This window comes from Schistocerca nitens, chromosome 1 (assembly GCF_023898315.1).
Source record: "Schistocerca nitens isolate TAMUIC-IGC-003100 chromosome 1, iqSchNite1.1, whole genome shotgun sequence".
NCBI lineage: Eukaryota > Metazoa > Arthropoda > Insecta > Orthoptera > Acrididae > Schistocerca > Schistocerca nitens.
Window position 1 is genome coordinate 20163999 of NC_064614.1, and position 17489 is coordinate 20181487.

Here is a 17489-nt window from a genome sequence, read left to right on the forward strand (position 1 = left end):
CACGGTGTTCTTATTTCAATTTCCAGGAGTGTGTATGGGACATGCACACGACGCATGTAAAACACGTTTTTAGTCATTTGTGAAAATTTATGTTTTTGGAGCATGTGAGTTATGTTTCTAACCTACTCAATTGATTGAGAAAAACTGGTTGCACTTGAATCGTAAGTATACAGGAAGCTTCACTGCATGTATGTTATTATCGTCAGTTTATTTGAGTCTGCTTCCACATAATTTATATATTTGTGTTAATTTTTTTGTCCGCTTCTGTATCTGAGTGGTCAGCGTAGGTGAATACGATTCGGAGGATGCCGGTACTCCCACGGATTTTTCCTTGGTGGGAAGATTGGAGCAGAGTTCCCTCAGACTCGTCACGGTATTTTGAGAGCTACTCTAATAGGAAGTAGCCGCTCGAAGGTCTGCAAAGCCGACGACAACCGGGTGAGCGGTGTGCTGCTCCCACAACCCTCCATGCCACTTCCAAATGACGCCATTGGCGAGGAAGACATGGCGATCGGTCGGTCGCGATTGAGCCATCTGTAGCCACAGCGGCATAGCTTTGTTTTGCTTTTATTGTGTTCATCATTAATGAACAAATAATCAATTAATCAAAACTCAGATGATTGTTGTTGCCTACAATTATTGATCCTAAGGGATGTGGCACAATTATTTATTAACAATCAGTTTTATTTATGTTTGATTCGGAAACTGTAGGATCGCTTATGTAACCTACACAGTCTGTTTAAAAGTATCCGGACACACCTATGTAATGCAGAATTGACCTGTAGATGTCACGAGAGGTAAAACTGGAAATTTGTGGTAAGTTCCTATGGGACCATACTGCTGAGATCATCGGTGCCTAGGCTTACATTCTGCTTAACCTAAATTAAACTAACTTAAACTAAGGACAACACACACACACACACACACACACACACACACACACACACACACGCACACACACACACCCATGCACGAGGAGGGAGGACTCGAACCTCCGACGGGGGGAGCCGCGCGAACCGTGACAAGACGCCCAAGACCGTGCGGCTACCCCGCGCGGCTCACGCGAGGCGTCACCCCAGTTGTAAAAGGAGATGGGGGAATATTGTGCAGTAATAGCAGAATGAGTCAATCGGGAGAAATCAGTGACTTCGAACGTATACTGGTCATTGGATGTCACCCAACTAACAATTCCATCTCGGACATTTCAAACCCTCTGGAACAGCCCACGCTGACTGTTGGTAATGTGGCTGTGAACGGGACAGGCGAATAAATAAAGTACACATAAAGTAAGACCAGAGACCGTAAAGCATTGCGGAGGGCCGATGTAAAAAGTCGCCCAAAATCAGCAGAAGGCATTTCTCATGAGCTCTAAATTACTACCAGAAGTCCATATAGCACAGTAACTGTGTGAAAGGGGTTAATAAAAATGGGGTATAGTGGTCGAGCAACTCCTTATAAGCCAGAAATTTCTTTCCTCATTGAAAAGTGACGCTTGATGTTACGTAAAGGCTGACACCACGGGACAACTGATGATTGAAAACTAGTGTTTTGGAGCGGTGATTGTCGCTATACCCCATGGTGAATCGATGTAAGGTTTTTGGATCGGCGAATGCCTGGAGAAGATTACCTGCCATTATGTTCGGTACCAATATTAAAGTTCGAAAGAGATGGTGTTACGGTGTGAGTTGTTTGTCGTGGTTAGTGTGCGGTCCCCTTATTGTGATTAACGAAACGTTAAATGTGGAAGGATATGAAGACATTTGCATCGTCATGTGCTGCGTGCAGTAGAGGAAAAGTTCGGAGACGCTGACTGTATTAGAGTGACAATGCATTATGTCGTATTGTAACTTTCACGGCCGGAATTGTCACAATTAATAAAAGATCCCGGTCTAATATGCCGTGCTCGAAGGGATTTCACTTTAAAATCCTACGTTTCGTCCCCATCTGCGGAGGACATTTTCAAGGGGGTTCGTAGCTTTGTTAAATGCCCGGGGCACACCCTGGCTCCCTACTGACTAGCCTGGAATATTTGATTAATTGTGAATGTATTTTGTCAGCGTCTGCAAGGCAATGGTTTGTGGACAATAAGATTCGTGAAATGGGCTGGCCTGCTCAGAGTCCAAACCTGAACCTAATGGAACGGACCCTTGTGTTCAACATCACGACCTTCTCTGGTTTCGCCCCTTGAAGAAGAGTGAAACGCTATTCCTCCACAGACATTGAAAGTGTGCCCAGCAGAGTTGAGTCAGGCATAAAGGCGAAGAGCGGACATACCCCATTTTAATGTCCACTAAGCGTTATCCATGTACTTTTGATCCGATAGTGTACTTAATATTATATAGCGTAACTGTAGGGTACAAATATTACGGTATGCGACTCACCCCTGTGGCAGATAAAAGCAAACGTCAGTTAAGGTCATACATTTGCCCAGTTACTGCAAGTAGGTAATGCGTCCCTTTTTCTGGCTGAGCGTTCCTCTATACTCTGTCAAAAGGAAACAGATTACTCCAGAAGAGTGCAATTTCGGGGCATATACGACTGGTGTTAGGATTGGCAGTTGACAATGAACACCAATAGATGAAACGTATTGTGCATAAATAGCCGATGAGAGTCACTGATGTTTGGTAACGCTAGTGGAAGCAAAGGAAGGAAGGAAGGTTGGGTTAACGTCCCGTCGACATCGAGATCATTAGAGATGGAGTAAAAGCTCGGAATGTGTCAAGGAGAGGAACGAAATCGGCCGTACCCTTTCAAAAGAACCATCCCGGCATCTGCCTGGAGCGATTTTGGGAAATCACGGGAAACCTAACTCTGGATGGCCCTATGCGGTTTTGAACCGTCGTCCTACCGAATGCGAGTGCAGTGTGCTAACTACTGCATCACCTCGGGCGGTCAGGCTACTGGAGACAAACGGAAATGGTTACAGCTGCAGAATACCTAGGAATTATCGTTCAGGGGGACGTAGTTATGACCACATAAAACAAATTCTAGGAATAGCACACGCCAGCTGAGATTTTTTGGAAGAATCTTAAGAAAATGTAAGTCACCCACAAAAGAAAGAAATTGAGGCGTAGCGCCATATAACGATCCTGCCTTGGAGGTGGTTAAGTGGGAGATGTGTCTCACAGCTGGATAGTGACAGATGGTGACGCGAGACTGGACGCGCACGTAGTTATATATCAGCCGATAGAGGACAGTATTGGACAGGGGGACTGTGATTTTAGTTTCGATTGTGCCCACTAGAGTGCACTAAAGTAATAGAATGTTTTTCATAAACTGTTCTAGTATTTTCATATAGTGTTGTTATGTCTTTTTGTGTATGTAACATGTTATAAATGTGTTTTAGCAGTATGAATGATGCGTGAGTGTGATTTAACGTTAATATGAAGATAATTGTTTAACGAGTTATGTAGTGGGATTTAGAGTGGGAACATTTCGAAGAAGTATGGATATAAATAAAGGGGATTTTTGTAGAATAGATTTATAAAGTAAGTTTATGGTAAAGGGAAAGTTAATTTAGGTATAAATAACGATAGTAAATAACTTTATGCATAAACAAAACTTCAGCATATTAGGTAATTACGTCGGTAAAAAAGTGCAGTCGTTAGGTTTACTATTTTGCGATTGGTTATTGATTAAAAGCGCGAACTGACGCGGGAGAATGTTGTTTTGCTATTGGCTGTTAAGTAAACTGACCAATGGTAAAGCAATATTCTTCGCGCGCTTTTCTCTGCTGGTAGAGAAGACTTGGAGCATTCTTAGAGCAGGAGTCGAAACCTAGCCATGAAAGAGATCGGACGTGTGCAATACTAGTTCCGATGGAAATGATAGGTTACCGGGTCTAGCAGTGTTTCATATATCAAAAGTGTTGGACAGTGACGGCATAATTATTCCTATGTCTGTGTAGAAATTTCGGAATTTTTAAGTGAATTTTGTGACGACAAAAGACATATATTCCGCGTGGCGTATTGAGCAGGTCGGTGGCTAAAAACGGTGACTGCATTTGGTACCGACAGACTTAATATTTGGCGAGCATTCTCAATCAAAACAATCAGTATTTTTGTAGCTATTACGTTTTCGGGAAATGCAACACCATAAACTTGCTAACGTGAGTGAAAGGTATTGTGAGTGACTGTGTTAAGACTAGCACGGGCTTGGCAGTGATACTTGTTCACCTACGTTTCAGAATATATTAATTGAGGACAAAATTTCCAACCTTTCATTTCGTGTTTCTCCCAAAACGTAGATTAGTGATTTTAATTGCAGCCTAGTTCACGTCGAAGTACAGTAGGTTTCACTCGGCTTTCCTACTGATGATCTGCTGAGACAATGTTCACAGGTAGGTGCAGGTTCGTCGTAAAGGGACGGGAAGAACCACGCCGCCGCAAAGTGGCTTACAAAAACTTGTTATTCAAATTCTTGAATTTGTTAGTTATTCTGGAGCCATTACCATAATGGATTAATGCAAGAGACTGAGTAGGTCTAACTGCTAGCGGCGCATTTCGTCACGGTTTCGCTCAGTAAGCGCGAGAGCCTAACGGATAAGCTCAAACTCCAGTGGCAGGCGCTGCAGGAGAGGCATTGTTTATCGTGGAGAGCTTTAATGTTCATATTCTGAGAGCGTGGTTTCCAAGGGGAGTCAAGCGACGTCTTACTTCCACCCACACACACATCTCGGGGAAATTATGACGAGAAAATCAGAGACATAAAGAGCTTATGTTGTTCGACAGCAGTCGTTCTTCCTGAGCGCATTTTGCGAATGGGTCAGGGAAGGGGGGAGTAGTTAGTGGTACCAGAAGTACTCTCCGCCAAACACCGTAAGGAGGCTTGCAGAGTATAAGTGTAGAAATGGAGGTCGCACCTCAGAGAGTAGGAGTACCAAATTTACAGGAACGCTTCGGCGAGGCTACACGGTTCTGACTTCACAGAATATGAAGTTAAAGGGGCTCAGAGGAAGACTGGAACACAAGCCAATTAGAAGATGTCTAGATCTGATGCTTGGCGACGCCAATTAGTACCTAAAGGTTTTTACCACGAATTGGATCAGCTAGAAGATGTGACGGTACGTCACATAAATACTGACATTTTTATTGGTTGTAAGCAGTGAACAATATTGGGAAGTGTTAAGGGTGAACTAAAAATTATTTGTAAACAGTTAACGTATTTTATGAATATACTTAGTATATAAGACACAGTTAATGTTCTTGAAAAAAAAAAGAAAAAACTGATATGCAGCGATAATTTAAAAGTAGCATCTTTATTTAAAACGTGTCTATGAAAATAAAAAAGGGTCGCTAAGAGACGCGATTGTACGGCCAAGGAGGACGGACGTACTTTATGGTAGGCACACTGTTTTGTTTCGCAATACGGAAGGCAGCCATTGAGCGGCTACACATATTTTATGTAAGTTATTCTGTATTCTGATAAAATAAACTAATTATTGTTATAACAAAATGAATTTCTTTGTGGTAGTTGTCACCTCAGCGGCTAATTATTTTTAATAAGCATTTTTTCAGTAATTTGCGCTGCGGGAAGCTCATCTTCCGATGCAGCCTCTGGTCGGCCATTACGCGCCGAAGTGTTAATCCATTTTTCAAAGTGTTAACAGTAACTGAAAATGCGAGAGATTTAGTTGTAAGAACCTTTCTAAATTGCAACAGATAATTAATTTAACGTCAAAGTTCATTTTTAAATTATACAGATTCCATGAGTTCAGTTAAGTTTTATCTTGGCCGCTCCAAGGCAACAATCGAAATTTTCTCGAGCCTTGCTTTGCAATCAATAAATAGAAATTAACAAAATTACATTCAATTCAGTTAATGGCAACTATATTTTAGTCATCACATTCAAAAACTTAAGTTGGTACATGAATAACAGCGGTCCTTCAGGAACCCATTTCGTAATTACTTACGCACGTAAGTAAATGTGATAGGAAAAGATAATATCCCTGAGAGAAAGAATCATGCTGATAAATTAAAAATATATAATATTTTTTATATATATACACGCAACAAAGACCACCAACAGGTACCAGCAAAAGAAGCATACATACACAACCGAGGCTACACGGCACACATTCGCGGATTAAACTCGATAGAAAATTATGCATGAAGACCGGCTGCTGATTATCCTCCATCCGTTCGCTTCACATGAATATTTTCTTTGCTTGCGGCTGGGCCACTGTCAGATCAAATAGTAAGAGATTAACTGTGGAATTTCCGTTATGAGGAAGTGAATTTGTTAAATATATAGTCTAATTAGTGACTTGAGTGACAATTTCTGTGCTTGAGAAACACAAAAAATAACAGAAACAGCAAAATAATCGAAAGCAATGGAAAGTCACAATTACTGCAGCCATTTCATCACTCGACGTCCTCTGATTAATCAAAACATAGTCGTGTTGTGTCAGGTTTCCTCGATTGATTAGTGGTGTACTTCCGCATGTTCTGCGTGTTGTAGTTACATTTTATTTATTCCCAGCCGTATTCTTTGTGGGCTGCATGTTGTGCTGTTATGTGTACTCGCTGACTTGCCTCCAACCAGAATATGATCCATCGGTCTTGCACCGCTGTTTATAACTGGGTTCATTTCTTGACGCCCATTTTGCCTTTTGATGTTCTTTTATTTTTCAAAGCTCGCACAGATATTGCTTGAAAAGCACATTCTCTCAGCGTTTCCGAGATCTGGTGGATGTGATGACCGACGGGATCGCAATAAATTGAATGCCGTGCCCCAAGTCTTCTTTAAATTGAAAACTCCGTCCCGGTTTATTAACTTTTCCGACATTTTTATTTCGACAGACTCCTTAATTACGTTGTCCCATAAAATTGGTGTTTTCATCACGATACTGGACTCATCAGAGCTGGGATACGCTGAGACAATATGAGTTTCACAGAAAGTAAGTGAGGCCTCTGGAAAACAAAGGAACATCAAAGGGCGTAGTGGTCGAAAAGAGACAATGAATTCGGCAATAGACAGCGGCGTGAGAAGAACAGTAGTTCACAGTGCGGTTGGAGTTTAGGTAGAAAATAAACATAACAGCAATACTCACGGCATCTCAAGAAGTCGTCCAGGTCGGTTGTCGAAATATTGTGCGTGAGATGGAAACAACAACACGGTTGAATACCCAGAAACACAGTATGAATAAATCATGGACGACTAAAGTCTTTCAAAAATTTAAGGATACGATTATGCAGACTGTAAATGATCCTAAACTGAGCTTGTTGTTGAGATAATTGTATTTGTCGAGGACTGTGCTAGCTGTTTATAGTTACTTGTTACTGATGATGAGAGTATTGTAATCGAATCCAACAGAGAAAGTTAAACATTTGAAACTGCAAATAACAATTTCTTGCAAATTATGAAACGAATTTCTTTCATTTCAAATGTTCTGTACTGCACAAGTACTGACCACACCGCTAGAAACAGTGTATAAAGAAAATTCAGTAGAACCCAATATTCTAAATTATGAGGAGTTTACACTCGTAAGAATCTGAACTTTAAGCCACATGTAATAGATTTTAACCATGAGATCTACGCAACTGCGGGAAAAAGCAGACTTGGAGATGAAAATGTCCAATAATTCAGTTAGTTCCCTGTTTTCCGTTACTTAGGTCTTACGGCATGTTATTTACACAAACACCTCATTGAGAAAGATAGTGTTCATTTGACAAAAACGTGTAATAAGAACAATATATACTGGCGAGTACAGAATCTTTAGTCGACAGCTCTTTAAATATCTGGCCTGACTGCCAACAGTGACTTGGGTACACATACTCTGTTGTGGAGTATGTAGTGGTAAGCCACACAAGTAGTCATAAAAAGTGAAACTATAAGGAGGAACTACTCAACTTTAGTGTGTCATAGAAAGGAATGAAGTATTCAGTCATAAAAATCTTTAACCACTTACGTAATGACGTGCCAAAGAAAATCAACAATAAAATAAATTTCAAACACAAAATCATATATACTTGACAACTCCTTTTGTTACATGGAAGAATTCTGAATGTGTAATATCATAATGTGTGTGTGTGTGTGTGTGTGTGTGTGTGTGTGTGTGTGTGTTTGTGTGTGTGTGTGTGTGTGTGTGAGAGAGAGAGAGAGAGAGAGAGAGAGAGAGAGAGAGACAGGGAGTGAGAGAGAGAGATCATGTAGCCTGCATTTTCCCATGTTTCTCACTGTGACATTGAGTTAACTAACATGTTACATAGCACAGAAAAAAGATGCCAATAAATTTAAGTGCTATTCAGAGTTGACGCACCTGTTGTTATGGATGATGAGACCCTGATAAATTGCACCTAAAAGGTATAGTTATGTGTACTATTTGTATTAACAACTCATTAATTGACGTGTCAGCACCAAAAAATCTTTCATTTTTTGTGTATATATTCATGTATAACGGTCATTCGCGGTTTCTGGTGCCACTGTGTAAACTTTTACCGCTGCACATATCTAAAGGAGATCGTAATATTTCGGACAAATTACAAGTCAAAACTTTTTGGGTTTTCGGCGATACTTTGTGGGCTATACACATTACTTCCTCTCACTGTTCTTTGCCTTCCCCGTCACAAACACAATATTCGTATTTAAGTTTTTCTTTGCTTGACAATAATACTCAGCAGCTATTATATAACAATTATTAACGCATTTTTTGTATTTTATTGTAACAGGGACGAAGTCCTTGCAATACTTACAGGATCATAACGTCGGAAATTCGTTGTAACTGTACCTGTACATTAATTTATAGCTCCTTCTATGTTGTGTATATTTGCAGTATATTCATTATGAGGGTAACCCCTTCTCCGCTCTCAGGGAAAGGAGAAAAAACAGTGTAGTCAGGAGTTTTTCTTTTAGTAATGTGTATTTTTTTATTTAGTACGAACATGGCTCCGAGCACTATGGGACTTAACATCTGAGGTCATTAGTCCCCTAGAACTTTAGAACTACTTAAACCTAACTAACCTAAGGACGTCACACACATCCTTGCCCGAGGCAGGATTCGAACCTGCGACCGTAGCGGTCGCGCGGCTCCAGACTGAAGCGCCTAATATGAACATGGCCTAGTATTTTAGTAAGAGGACAAAGTTTTTAACAGGGTCAGAACTGAAACCTTTAAGGCTACTTACATGTCGCCATTCGTCTTCCAGTATATTAAATATACTCCATACCCTTTGGTTCCTCACCACCCTGCTCCCCCCCCCTCCCCCCAACACAAACTATCATTTCGGCGTCCTTGGTGGTAGTATGTGATGTTGTTGGGTGGTACTACCCAGGTGCAAGCACGATCTTGAATATCATTGGGTGCATGTCTGCACTATACACATGATGTCCTTGATACTTATTTACATAATTTTCCTAGTAGAATGAGTGATGTTTTTCTTAGACAAGACAATGATGCTTGATCATGAAAGAGTCGTGTTTTTGAAGAATATCTCCCACTTCAAGAAAATGAGCCAGTGGAGCATCAACATGGCATTCATTTTGTAAGAAGGTCATTAGCACCAACAATAACAACATCGAACATTACTCTCATGTTTTATTTTCTGCCTGTGGTAATCCCACTCAGTAATGACGTTTTTTGAACAACACTAAAGAGACAGTCAGTTTTTATATTTAATGTGCATTTAAAAATTTGAAACCGGAGTTTCAGTTTTTGTTTGTATTGTGTTATGTCCTCCATACTTCAACTAAGAAGATAATTAATGATGCATTATTTTTTGAGTTATTGGTATTTTTGTGACAATTTTTTATAAAATGTGTAGGTTCAGAGACAGAAAGCTTGTATCAGATGAAATTAAGTAGCTTAACATCGTCTATTACAGATTTTAATAATTCTATTGCAACGACCAAGGCATTGTCAATATTTGATTATGTGGGCTTTAGTTGTTATTCTTTTTATTTATTGGATTTCATAGGTTGTCTGGGTCGTCGCTTATCACTGTGTTATAAGTACTCACTTCTTACTTGTTAAATCAGCACCTGAAGATGGGATGGAGATGTTAACAGTTCCAGCATGTTGCCAATCATCCATGAGGCTGGTAGCTTTCTTATACTGTATCAGGTATCCCATTAAGGTGCTGTGGCCATCGAAAGGAGGGTGCCAGGACAGGCGGACTGACCTGCTGTTCACTTCAACCACTTCAACGTCCAATGGTGGATCAGGAGGTTCTACAAAACAGAATAATAAGCTTGTCAACAACCATTAATTTAACAGACTTAAAGCAACAAAGACTGTCTCTTAAATCATATCAGTAATATTTCTTTCAGCTCAGAGATATTTTCAACAGGCATCAAACAAATGAAAAGTAAAAGCATATCATAAATAGGATGATGCTTCACAAAGAAAATAATAAACTAGTAACATAGTTACTCAGTTCCTCTTAGCTTACAGAAAGAGAATTCAGGAAACGTAATGTAACTCCTTCAGAAAGAATGTGATTTATGTGAATCTGATCAGTGGAGTCTAGGGAGAGGAAAAAAGATCAACTTGTTTCTGACCTCCCAGAGCAAGTCCTTATTGTTAAACATCATGAAAACCTAAACTAAGGGGTATTGCTAAATTTATCTTACGTTTTTGATTTGGTTGTCTATGATCTCTTGTGTGAAACTGAATTGTTAAGTTGTTCCATTAGTTGTGCACAACTAGTTCATTCCATATGTTTTTACCAGGCAATAGAGTGTAAAAGTCATGAAAATTACGTTTCCTCACATAGTAAAATACGTATTGGGCCTCTCAGGGGTCATTCCTATATCGTCTATTATTTATAAAACTCCCAGAGTATCATGGCAAGAATCAGAGGCAGTTTCAGGGTTGATTTTAAATCATACTGGTCGTGTTTCCAGGGCTCTCGGGTGTACAGCCGGATATTATCATCGATGTCCCACGCTATTTCGGCGAATAACCTTTCCGCCACCATCAGGTGGTTCTGAATGAATGGCCTGTCTGCTCATTGAGCAACAACACATACGCTGAGAAAGCCTCTGATCACATATAATACTTGTCATTTTATTAAAGTACACAATACAGGTAATTTAGGATGAACAATCTCTTTGATTACAGAAGCAGCAATGTTGGTGGATTGGTAATAAATGCCAAGTTGGCATGATATGTGGCTCTAGAGATACGAGAACAATAACAGTGTACAATATAATCTTAGAAACAAGTGGCTACTGCATTGAGCAACAGAGGTTTTGGAAGTATGGACAAATGGCCATCTAAGTTGAGAAAACATTTGGAACTATTGAAATGAATATTCTACAAATACCATGTTTAAGAGTATGATCTTGAAACACTATTATGTGGTTACTAGCCAGATATGCAGAAAAAAAACACAAAATATCATGTGCAATTTAGAGAATTTTGGTTTCTACAAAAAAGTATTGTTTAAAATAAAAACTGTAACAGTACATGAAATTTATTTGCATATAGACAGTCATGAAAAGCAGTTTTTAATGAATTTAAAATGATGAGTTATCCAGTTAACTACTGTACTGTTTCTGAAATGGCATTTCAAAATTCCATATGGACCCAAGTTCATCATTAGAAATAGAAATGGTCTTTAAAATCAAGTACATGAAAAGGCCCTACATAAAAAAATGCTGCATGCACCTAAAATAATCGTCAATATATTAAAAAAAACCACTCTGTCTACAGGCCACAAGTGGCCCATCGGGACCATCCGACCGCCGTGTCATCCTCAGCGCGGATGCTGGTAGGACGGGCGTGGGGTCAGCACACCGCTCTCCCAGTCCTTATGATGGTATTCTTGAGCGAAGCCGCTACTATTCGGTCGAGTAGCTCCTCAATGGGCATCTTGAGGCTGAGTGCACCCCGAAAAATGGCAACAGTGCATGGCGGCCTGGATGGTCACCCATCTAAGTGCCGACCACGCCCGACAGCGCTTAAATTCGGTGATCTCACGGGAACCGGTGTATCCACTACGGCAAGGTCGTTGCCCATCGGTACTTTCAGCAGAATGAAATTAAAATTAAAGATTAAAAAAAATTGAAAAGCAGTGATACATTTTCAGGTTGTAGTCTTTACTAAAATGTTCCGATAAATCATCAGTATCTACTGCTTCTGGTTTCATTACGAAATATTAATGTTAAAGTGTGTGGACGACAAGCATCGTTACATACGAAATTGGTTGAGGAAAGGAGAGACACACAAAAACAAGCTGATATAAAAAGTATTCAATTTCTGCTACCTAATTGTCTTTCTTGGAAAGTGGTACATCAATTACTTAAATATTTATAGTGAAAAGCTTCTCATATTTTAAAAAATAGATGTATGTAGTTACAATAAGTCAAGTGGCAAATATCACAATAATAGTAAATAAATTAAATATGAAGAAACCAACATTGATGGATATGACCCATACAAGATCAGTAAAAAAAAAAAAAAAAAAAAAATAGAAAAACTGCATGTAGTGTTCTCTTACTATGAAGTACAGATACATATTTACGCATTTAAAACTAATATTCACCTCTATTTAGATATTTCTGTACTGCTGTAATGCACATATGCCATATCACTATATAAAACTAACCAACGTAAAACAGTTATTATAATAACGTAACAAATTAGAATCCAGTGGAAGTGGACGGAATGTGAAACATACAGTGATGGAGGAAGAATGGCTATACTAGATACTAGAGTTTTTAGGAGTATATGCTGTTGACTGATTTTCGCTATGTACGAGGACTGGAACTTTAATAGTGGTTAATGTTTATTTACAACTTATAGAAAATAGATAAATGTTTCAATTTTACTGTCCTTCAGAGCAGTCAACAGAATTGTGCATAACCAGTTGTCAGTGATATGGAACTCGTAGGATAGTTGTGTTGATAGTTCGAGAGGAGCAGTCTATTCCCCGAATCTCTGTAACAGTTCTGAAACGAATGCTAAGAAGTGCTTCCCTCATCTTAGGAATCAACTTCAAATCACAAGGACGTAAGTCCTGGGACTGTGGTGGATTGCAGGCTGTGTTCCAAAAAGAAACGGTGACACTTTCTGCACAATCTTCCCGTCATTTTATAGGACAATGACGGGTCTCGTGTGGCACCAACTTGCGACTGATTTGGTCGGTCGATGGGGCTTGATTCCTGAGGTGAAGGAACCACTTTTTGGCATTCGTTTCAGAACTGTCCAGAGATTTGTCAGGCAGTAGACCGCTCCACTCGATGTATCGACACATCTGGCACTGCTAAATGTGTCCTACGACTTCCACATTGCTGGCAAGGGGTTATAAAATGGCTCTAAACACTATGGGATTTAACATCTGAGGTCATCAGTCCCCTAGACTTAGAACTACTTAAATATTACTAACCTAAGGACATCACACACATCCATGCCCGAGGCATGATTCGAACCTGCGACCATAGCAGCAGCGCGGTTCCGGACTGAAGCGCCTAGAACCGCTCTGTCACAGCGGATGGCTGCAAGGGGTTATACACAATGCTGGTGACTACTCTCAAGGATGAGAAAACTTCAAAACATGTGTCAAAAAAAAAAAAAATGGTTCAAATGGCTCTGAGCACTATGGGACCCAACTTCTGAGGTCATTAGTCCCCTAGAACTTAGAACTAGTTAAACCTAACTAACCTAAGGACACCACAAACATCCATGCCCGAGGCAGGATTCGAACCTGCGACCGTAGCGATCTTGCGGTTCCAGACTGCAGCGCCTTTAACCGCACGGCCACTTCGGCCGGCAAAACATGTGTCTGCATTGTGTAAGTTGTAAACAACTATTTGCCACTATTAAAGTTTAAATCCTCGTAAATAAACCGATACCATGATTAATGAGACATTAGAAAGAATTCCTGGAATTGAGTTTTCTGTCTTAAAATTTATTTATAATTTTGTTGTGTCAGTGGCAAAAAATTAGCTAAGCCTATTGTTTTATTCCTTAATATCAGATCTGACGTGCACTTAGCTAATATCATCATAAACATTGTTACGTAAGACGCACGCAAAAGAGGTAGCAATATAGAAAACTCACGTGTTCATTATCTAATGTGTATGTAGCGACTTCAGCTCGCAGGTCAATCCATACATACACTCCTGGAAATGGAAAAAAGAACACATTGACACCGGTGTGTCAGACCCACCATACTTGCTCCGGACACTGCGAGAGGGCTGTACAAGCAATGATCACACGCACGGCACAGCGGACACACCAGGAACCGCGGTGTTGGCCGTCGAATGGCGCTAGCTGCGCAGCATTTGTGCACCGCCGCCGTCAGTGTCAGCCAGTTTGCCGTGGCATACGGAGCTCCATCGCAGTCTTTAACACTGGTAGCATGCCGCGACAGCGTGGACGTGAACCGTATGTGCAGTTGACGGACTTTGAGCGAGGGCGTATAGTGGGCATGCGGGAGGCCGGGTGGACGTACCGCCGAATTGCTCAACACGTGGGGCGTGAGGTCTCCACAGTACATCGATGTTGTCGCCAGTGGTCGGCGGAAGGTGCACGTGCCCGTCGACCTGGGACCGGACCGCAGCGACGCACGGATGCACGCCAAGACCGTAGGATCCTACGCAGTGCCGTAGGGGACCGCACCGCCACTTCCCAGCAAATTAGGGACACTGTTGCTCCTGGGGTATCGGCGAGGACCATTCGCAACCGTCTCCATGAAGCTGGGCTACGGTCCCGCACACCGTTAGGCCGTCTTCCGCTCACGCCCCAACATCGTGCAGCCTGCCTCCAGTGGTGTCGCGACAGGCTTGAATGGAGGGACGAATGGAGACGTGTCGTCTTCAGCGATGAGAGTCGCTTCTGCCTTGGTGCCAATGATGGTCGTATGCGTATTTGGCGCCGTGCAGGTGAGCGCCACAATCAGGACTGCATACGACCGAGGCACACAGGGCCAACACCTGGCATCATGGTGTGGGGAGCGATCTCCTACACTGGCCATACACCACTGGTGATCGTCGAGGGGACACTGAATAGTGCACGGTACATCCAAACCGTCATCGAACCCATCGTTCTACCATTCCTAGACCGGCAAGGGAACTTGCTGTTCCAACAGGACAATGTACGTCCGCATGTATCCCGTGCCACCCAACGTGCTCTAGAAGGTGTAAGTCAACTACCCTGGCCAGCAAGATCTCCGGATCTGTCCCCCATTGAGCATGTTTGGGACTGGATGAAGCGTCGTCTCACGCGGTCTGCACGTCCAGCACGAACGCTGGTCCAACTGAGGCGCCAGGTGGAAATGGCATGGCAAGCCGTTCCACAGGACTACATCCAGCATCTCTACGATCGTCTCCATGGGAGAATAGCAGCCTGCATTGCTGCGAAAGGTGGATATACACTGTACTAGTGCCGACATTGTGCATGCTCTGTTGCCTGTGTCTATGTGCCTGTGGTTCTGTCAGTGTGATCATGTGATGTATCTGACCCCAGGAATGTGTCAATAAAGTTTCCCCTTCCTGGGAGAATGAATTCACGGTGTTCTTATTTCAATTTCCAGGAGTGTATCTGTTGGCAACATTTACATGGAAGTTTTCTATCGTACCACGTCATAAAGCAAAGAAAAAGGACCCATGCTGGAGCAACGAGCGCCTCGGCTACGGTTACAGCGGACGTTTTCTGTATATAGTGATCATCAGTAGACCGAGGAGAAGGCCTCAGTAAACGTTGCCGAAACGTTGGTTGCTCGTGCATAGTTTTTATTTTTTTAAATTAAAAAAAATTGTTTTTGCAGTTCGACGTGACACGAAGCTCAGAAAACTTTTATGTCAACTGACTGACCGCGAAAGCCCACGAAATTGTGTTGGTAACATGATGAATGACTAATGCTTCAAATGGTTCAAATGGCTCTGAGCACTATGCGACTTAACTTCTGAGGTCATCAGTCACCTAGAACTTAGAACTAATTAAACCTAAATAACCTAAGGACGTCACACACATCCATGCCGGAGGCAGGATTTGAACCTGCGACCGTATCGGTTCCAGACTGCAGCACCTAGAACCGCACGGCCACTTCGGCCGGCGAATGACTAATGCCAGAATGATTTTGCTCTCTAGCAGAAACAGATCACCCACCAGCTGCCACAGTGCAATCAGCTGAGTGTGTGCAATCAGTTACGTGTAAGGATCAGTGAGACGATCTTTGTGCTAATAGTAGGTATTTGACTCGTTTGTACTACTATGTAAGAGAGAGACTTACCAATAGCTGACGTGTACCGTTGACTGAATACCTGCGTGTATGTTATTATGTAAAGGCAAATCATTATTATTGTGGTATTATGGATCCATCAGAAAGGTGGTGAATATCCCTTTAAATTACTCTGACTAAAAGAATCTTTCATAATTTTAATTTTAACTTAACCTCCAGATTTGTCAGAAGCTGGTGTATTCAAATAAGTCACACTGTCACAGCTACTGCTCACAAGCATCTGGATGAGATGTTTAATGGATCTCCTTTTGGAAAGTTCAGAACCTTTCCATTAGAACCGAAACCATTATAGTGCTATGGAGCTGTTGACAATGTCTGAGTCAGTGAAGTCTTCACCTATATAAAAGTTCTGTGTGAAATATTTCATAACATTTAAGAAGTCTGGCCTGTAATAGTAAGTAGCTGAGGATGCATGGATGTGGCAGCCGTTACCTTGGACAGCCAAGCGGACCAGCAGCTCGCTGTGGCCAAAGACGTTCCCCGCTTCACACACGTAGAGGCCGGAGTCCTGCCTGTCAGCCTGGTCGATCACTAGCTGAGCCTGCAGTCCCGTAGCCGTCTTCATTTCTGACATGCTGAGTCTGCCAGCAGTCCAAACGAATGTTATCAGTGTCCAAGCACTGAGGAACCTTGTACATGTTTTCCCAGTAATCTGTTTTTCAGGCTAACCAAGCAACAAAATGAAACATATGGAATTGGAGGTAATCAATATATTTTCTAGAAGTGAAGCCCCACAGCTCTAATAAACATTTGAAAATATCATACTACCACCTTGAGCTGCTGTTAAAATTCTTCACTTGCAGAACCAGTTTAGTCTAACCATTATCAGGTTCATAAAAGTATTCACAGCACCACCTTAAGTGAAATATAAAATCATTGTGGTTAGATAATAAAACCATGATCATACGGTGACACAAATTGCATCGTCTATCTATAAAAACTAGGTAGTGTACTCATTCATATTATAACTGGAATCAGCGTGAACGCTGTGAACAGATTCATACCACATCTGACGATAATGATTTTATATTTCGTCTGACGTGACACTGTGAATGTTTTTATGAACCTGATAAGCGCCAGACGACTGAAACTGGTTGTGCAAGCAAAGAATTTTACCAGTAGCTCATGGTCGTAATATTACGTTTTTCAGAAGGTAATCAATTATCAATTTCAGCCGTCTACATGATGTTTAAATAATCAGAAGGTGACTTGACGATGGAGGTTTCCTTTAATTATTACTATGTTTAATTTCTCTTTCCAGTTGTTGTTTGACAGTTTATCATGTGTACCTTTGTAGCTAATTGT

The 17489-nt window shown here is 41.3% G+C and overlaps 1 protein-coding gene across 1 annotated transcript in view; it reads right to left on the minus strand.

The window, feature by feature from the left end:
• The window catches only part of LOC126251767 (Down syndrome cell adhesion molecule-like protein Dscam2), a gene marked incomplete at its 5' end in the record, with an annotated part of 377821 nt that overhangs the window by 117679 nt on the left and 242653 nt on the right, over positions 1–17489 (minus strand). The window contains 2 exons of the mRNA XM_049952392.1: positions 9957–10167; positions 16617–16765. Of these exons, the coding sequence (XP_049808349.1) occupies positions 9957–10167; positions 16617–16765 (360 nt within the window). The remainder of the gene's footprint in view (positions 1–9956; positions 10168–16616; positions 16766–17489) is intronic.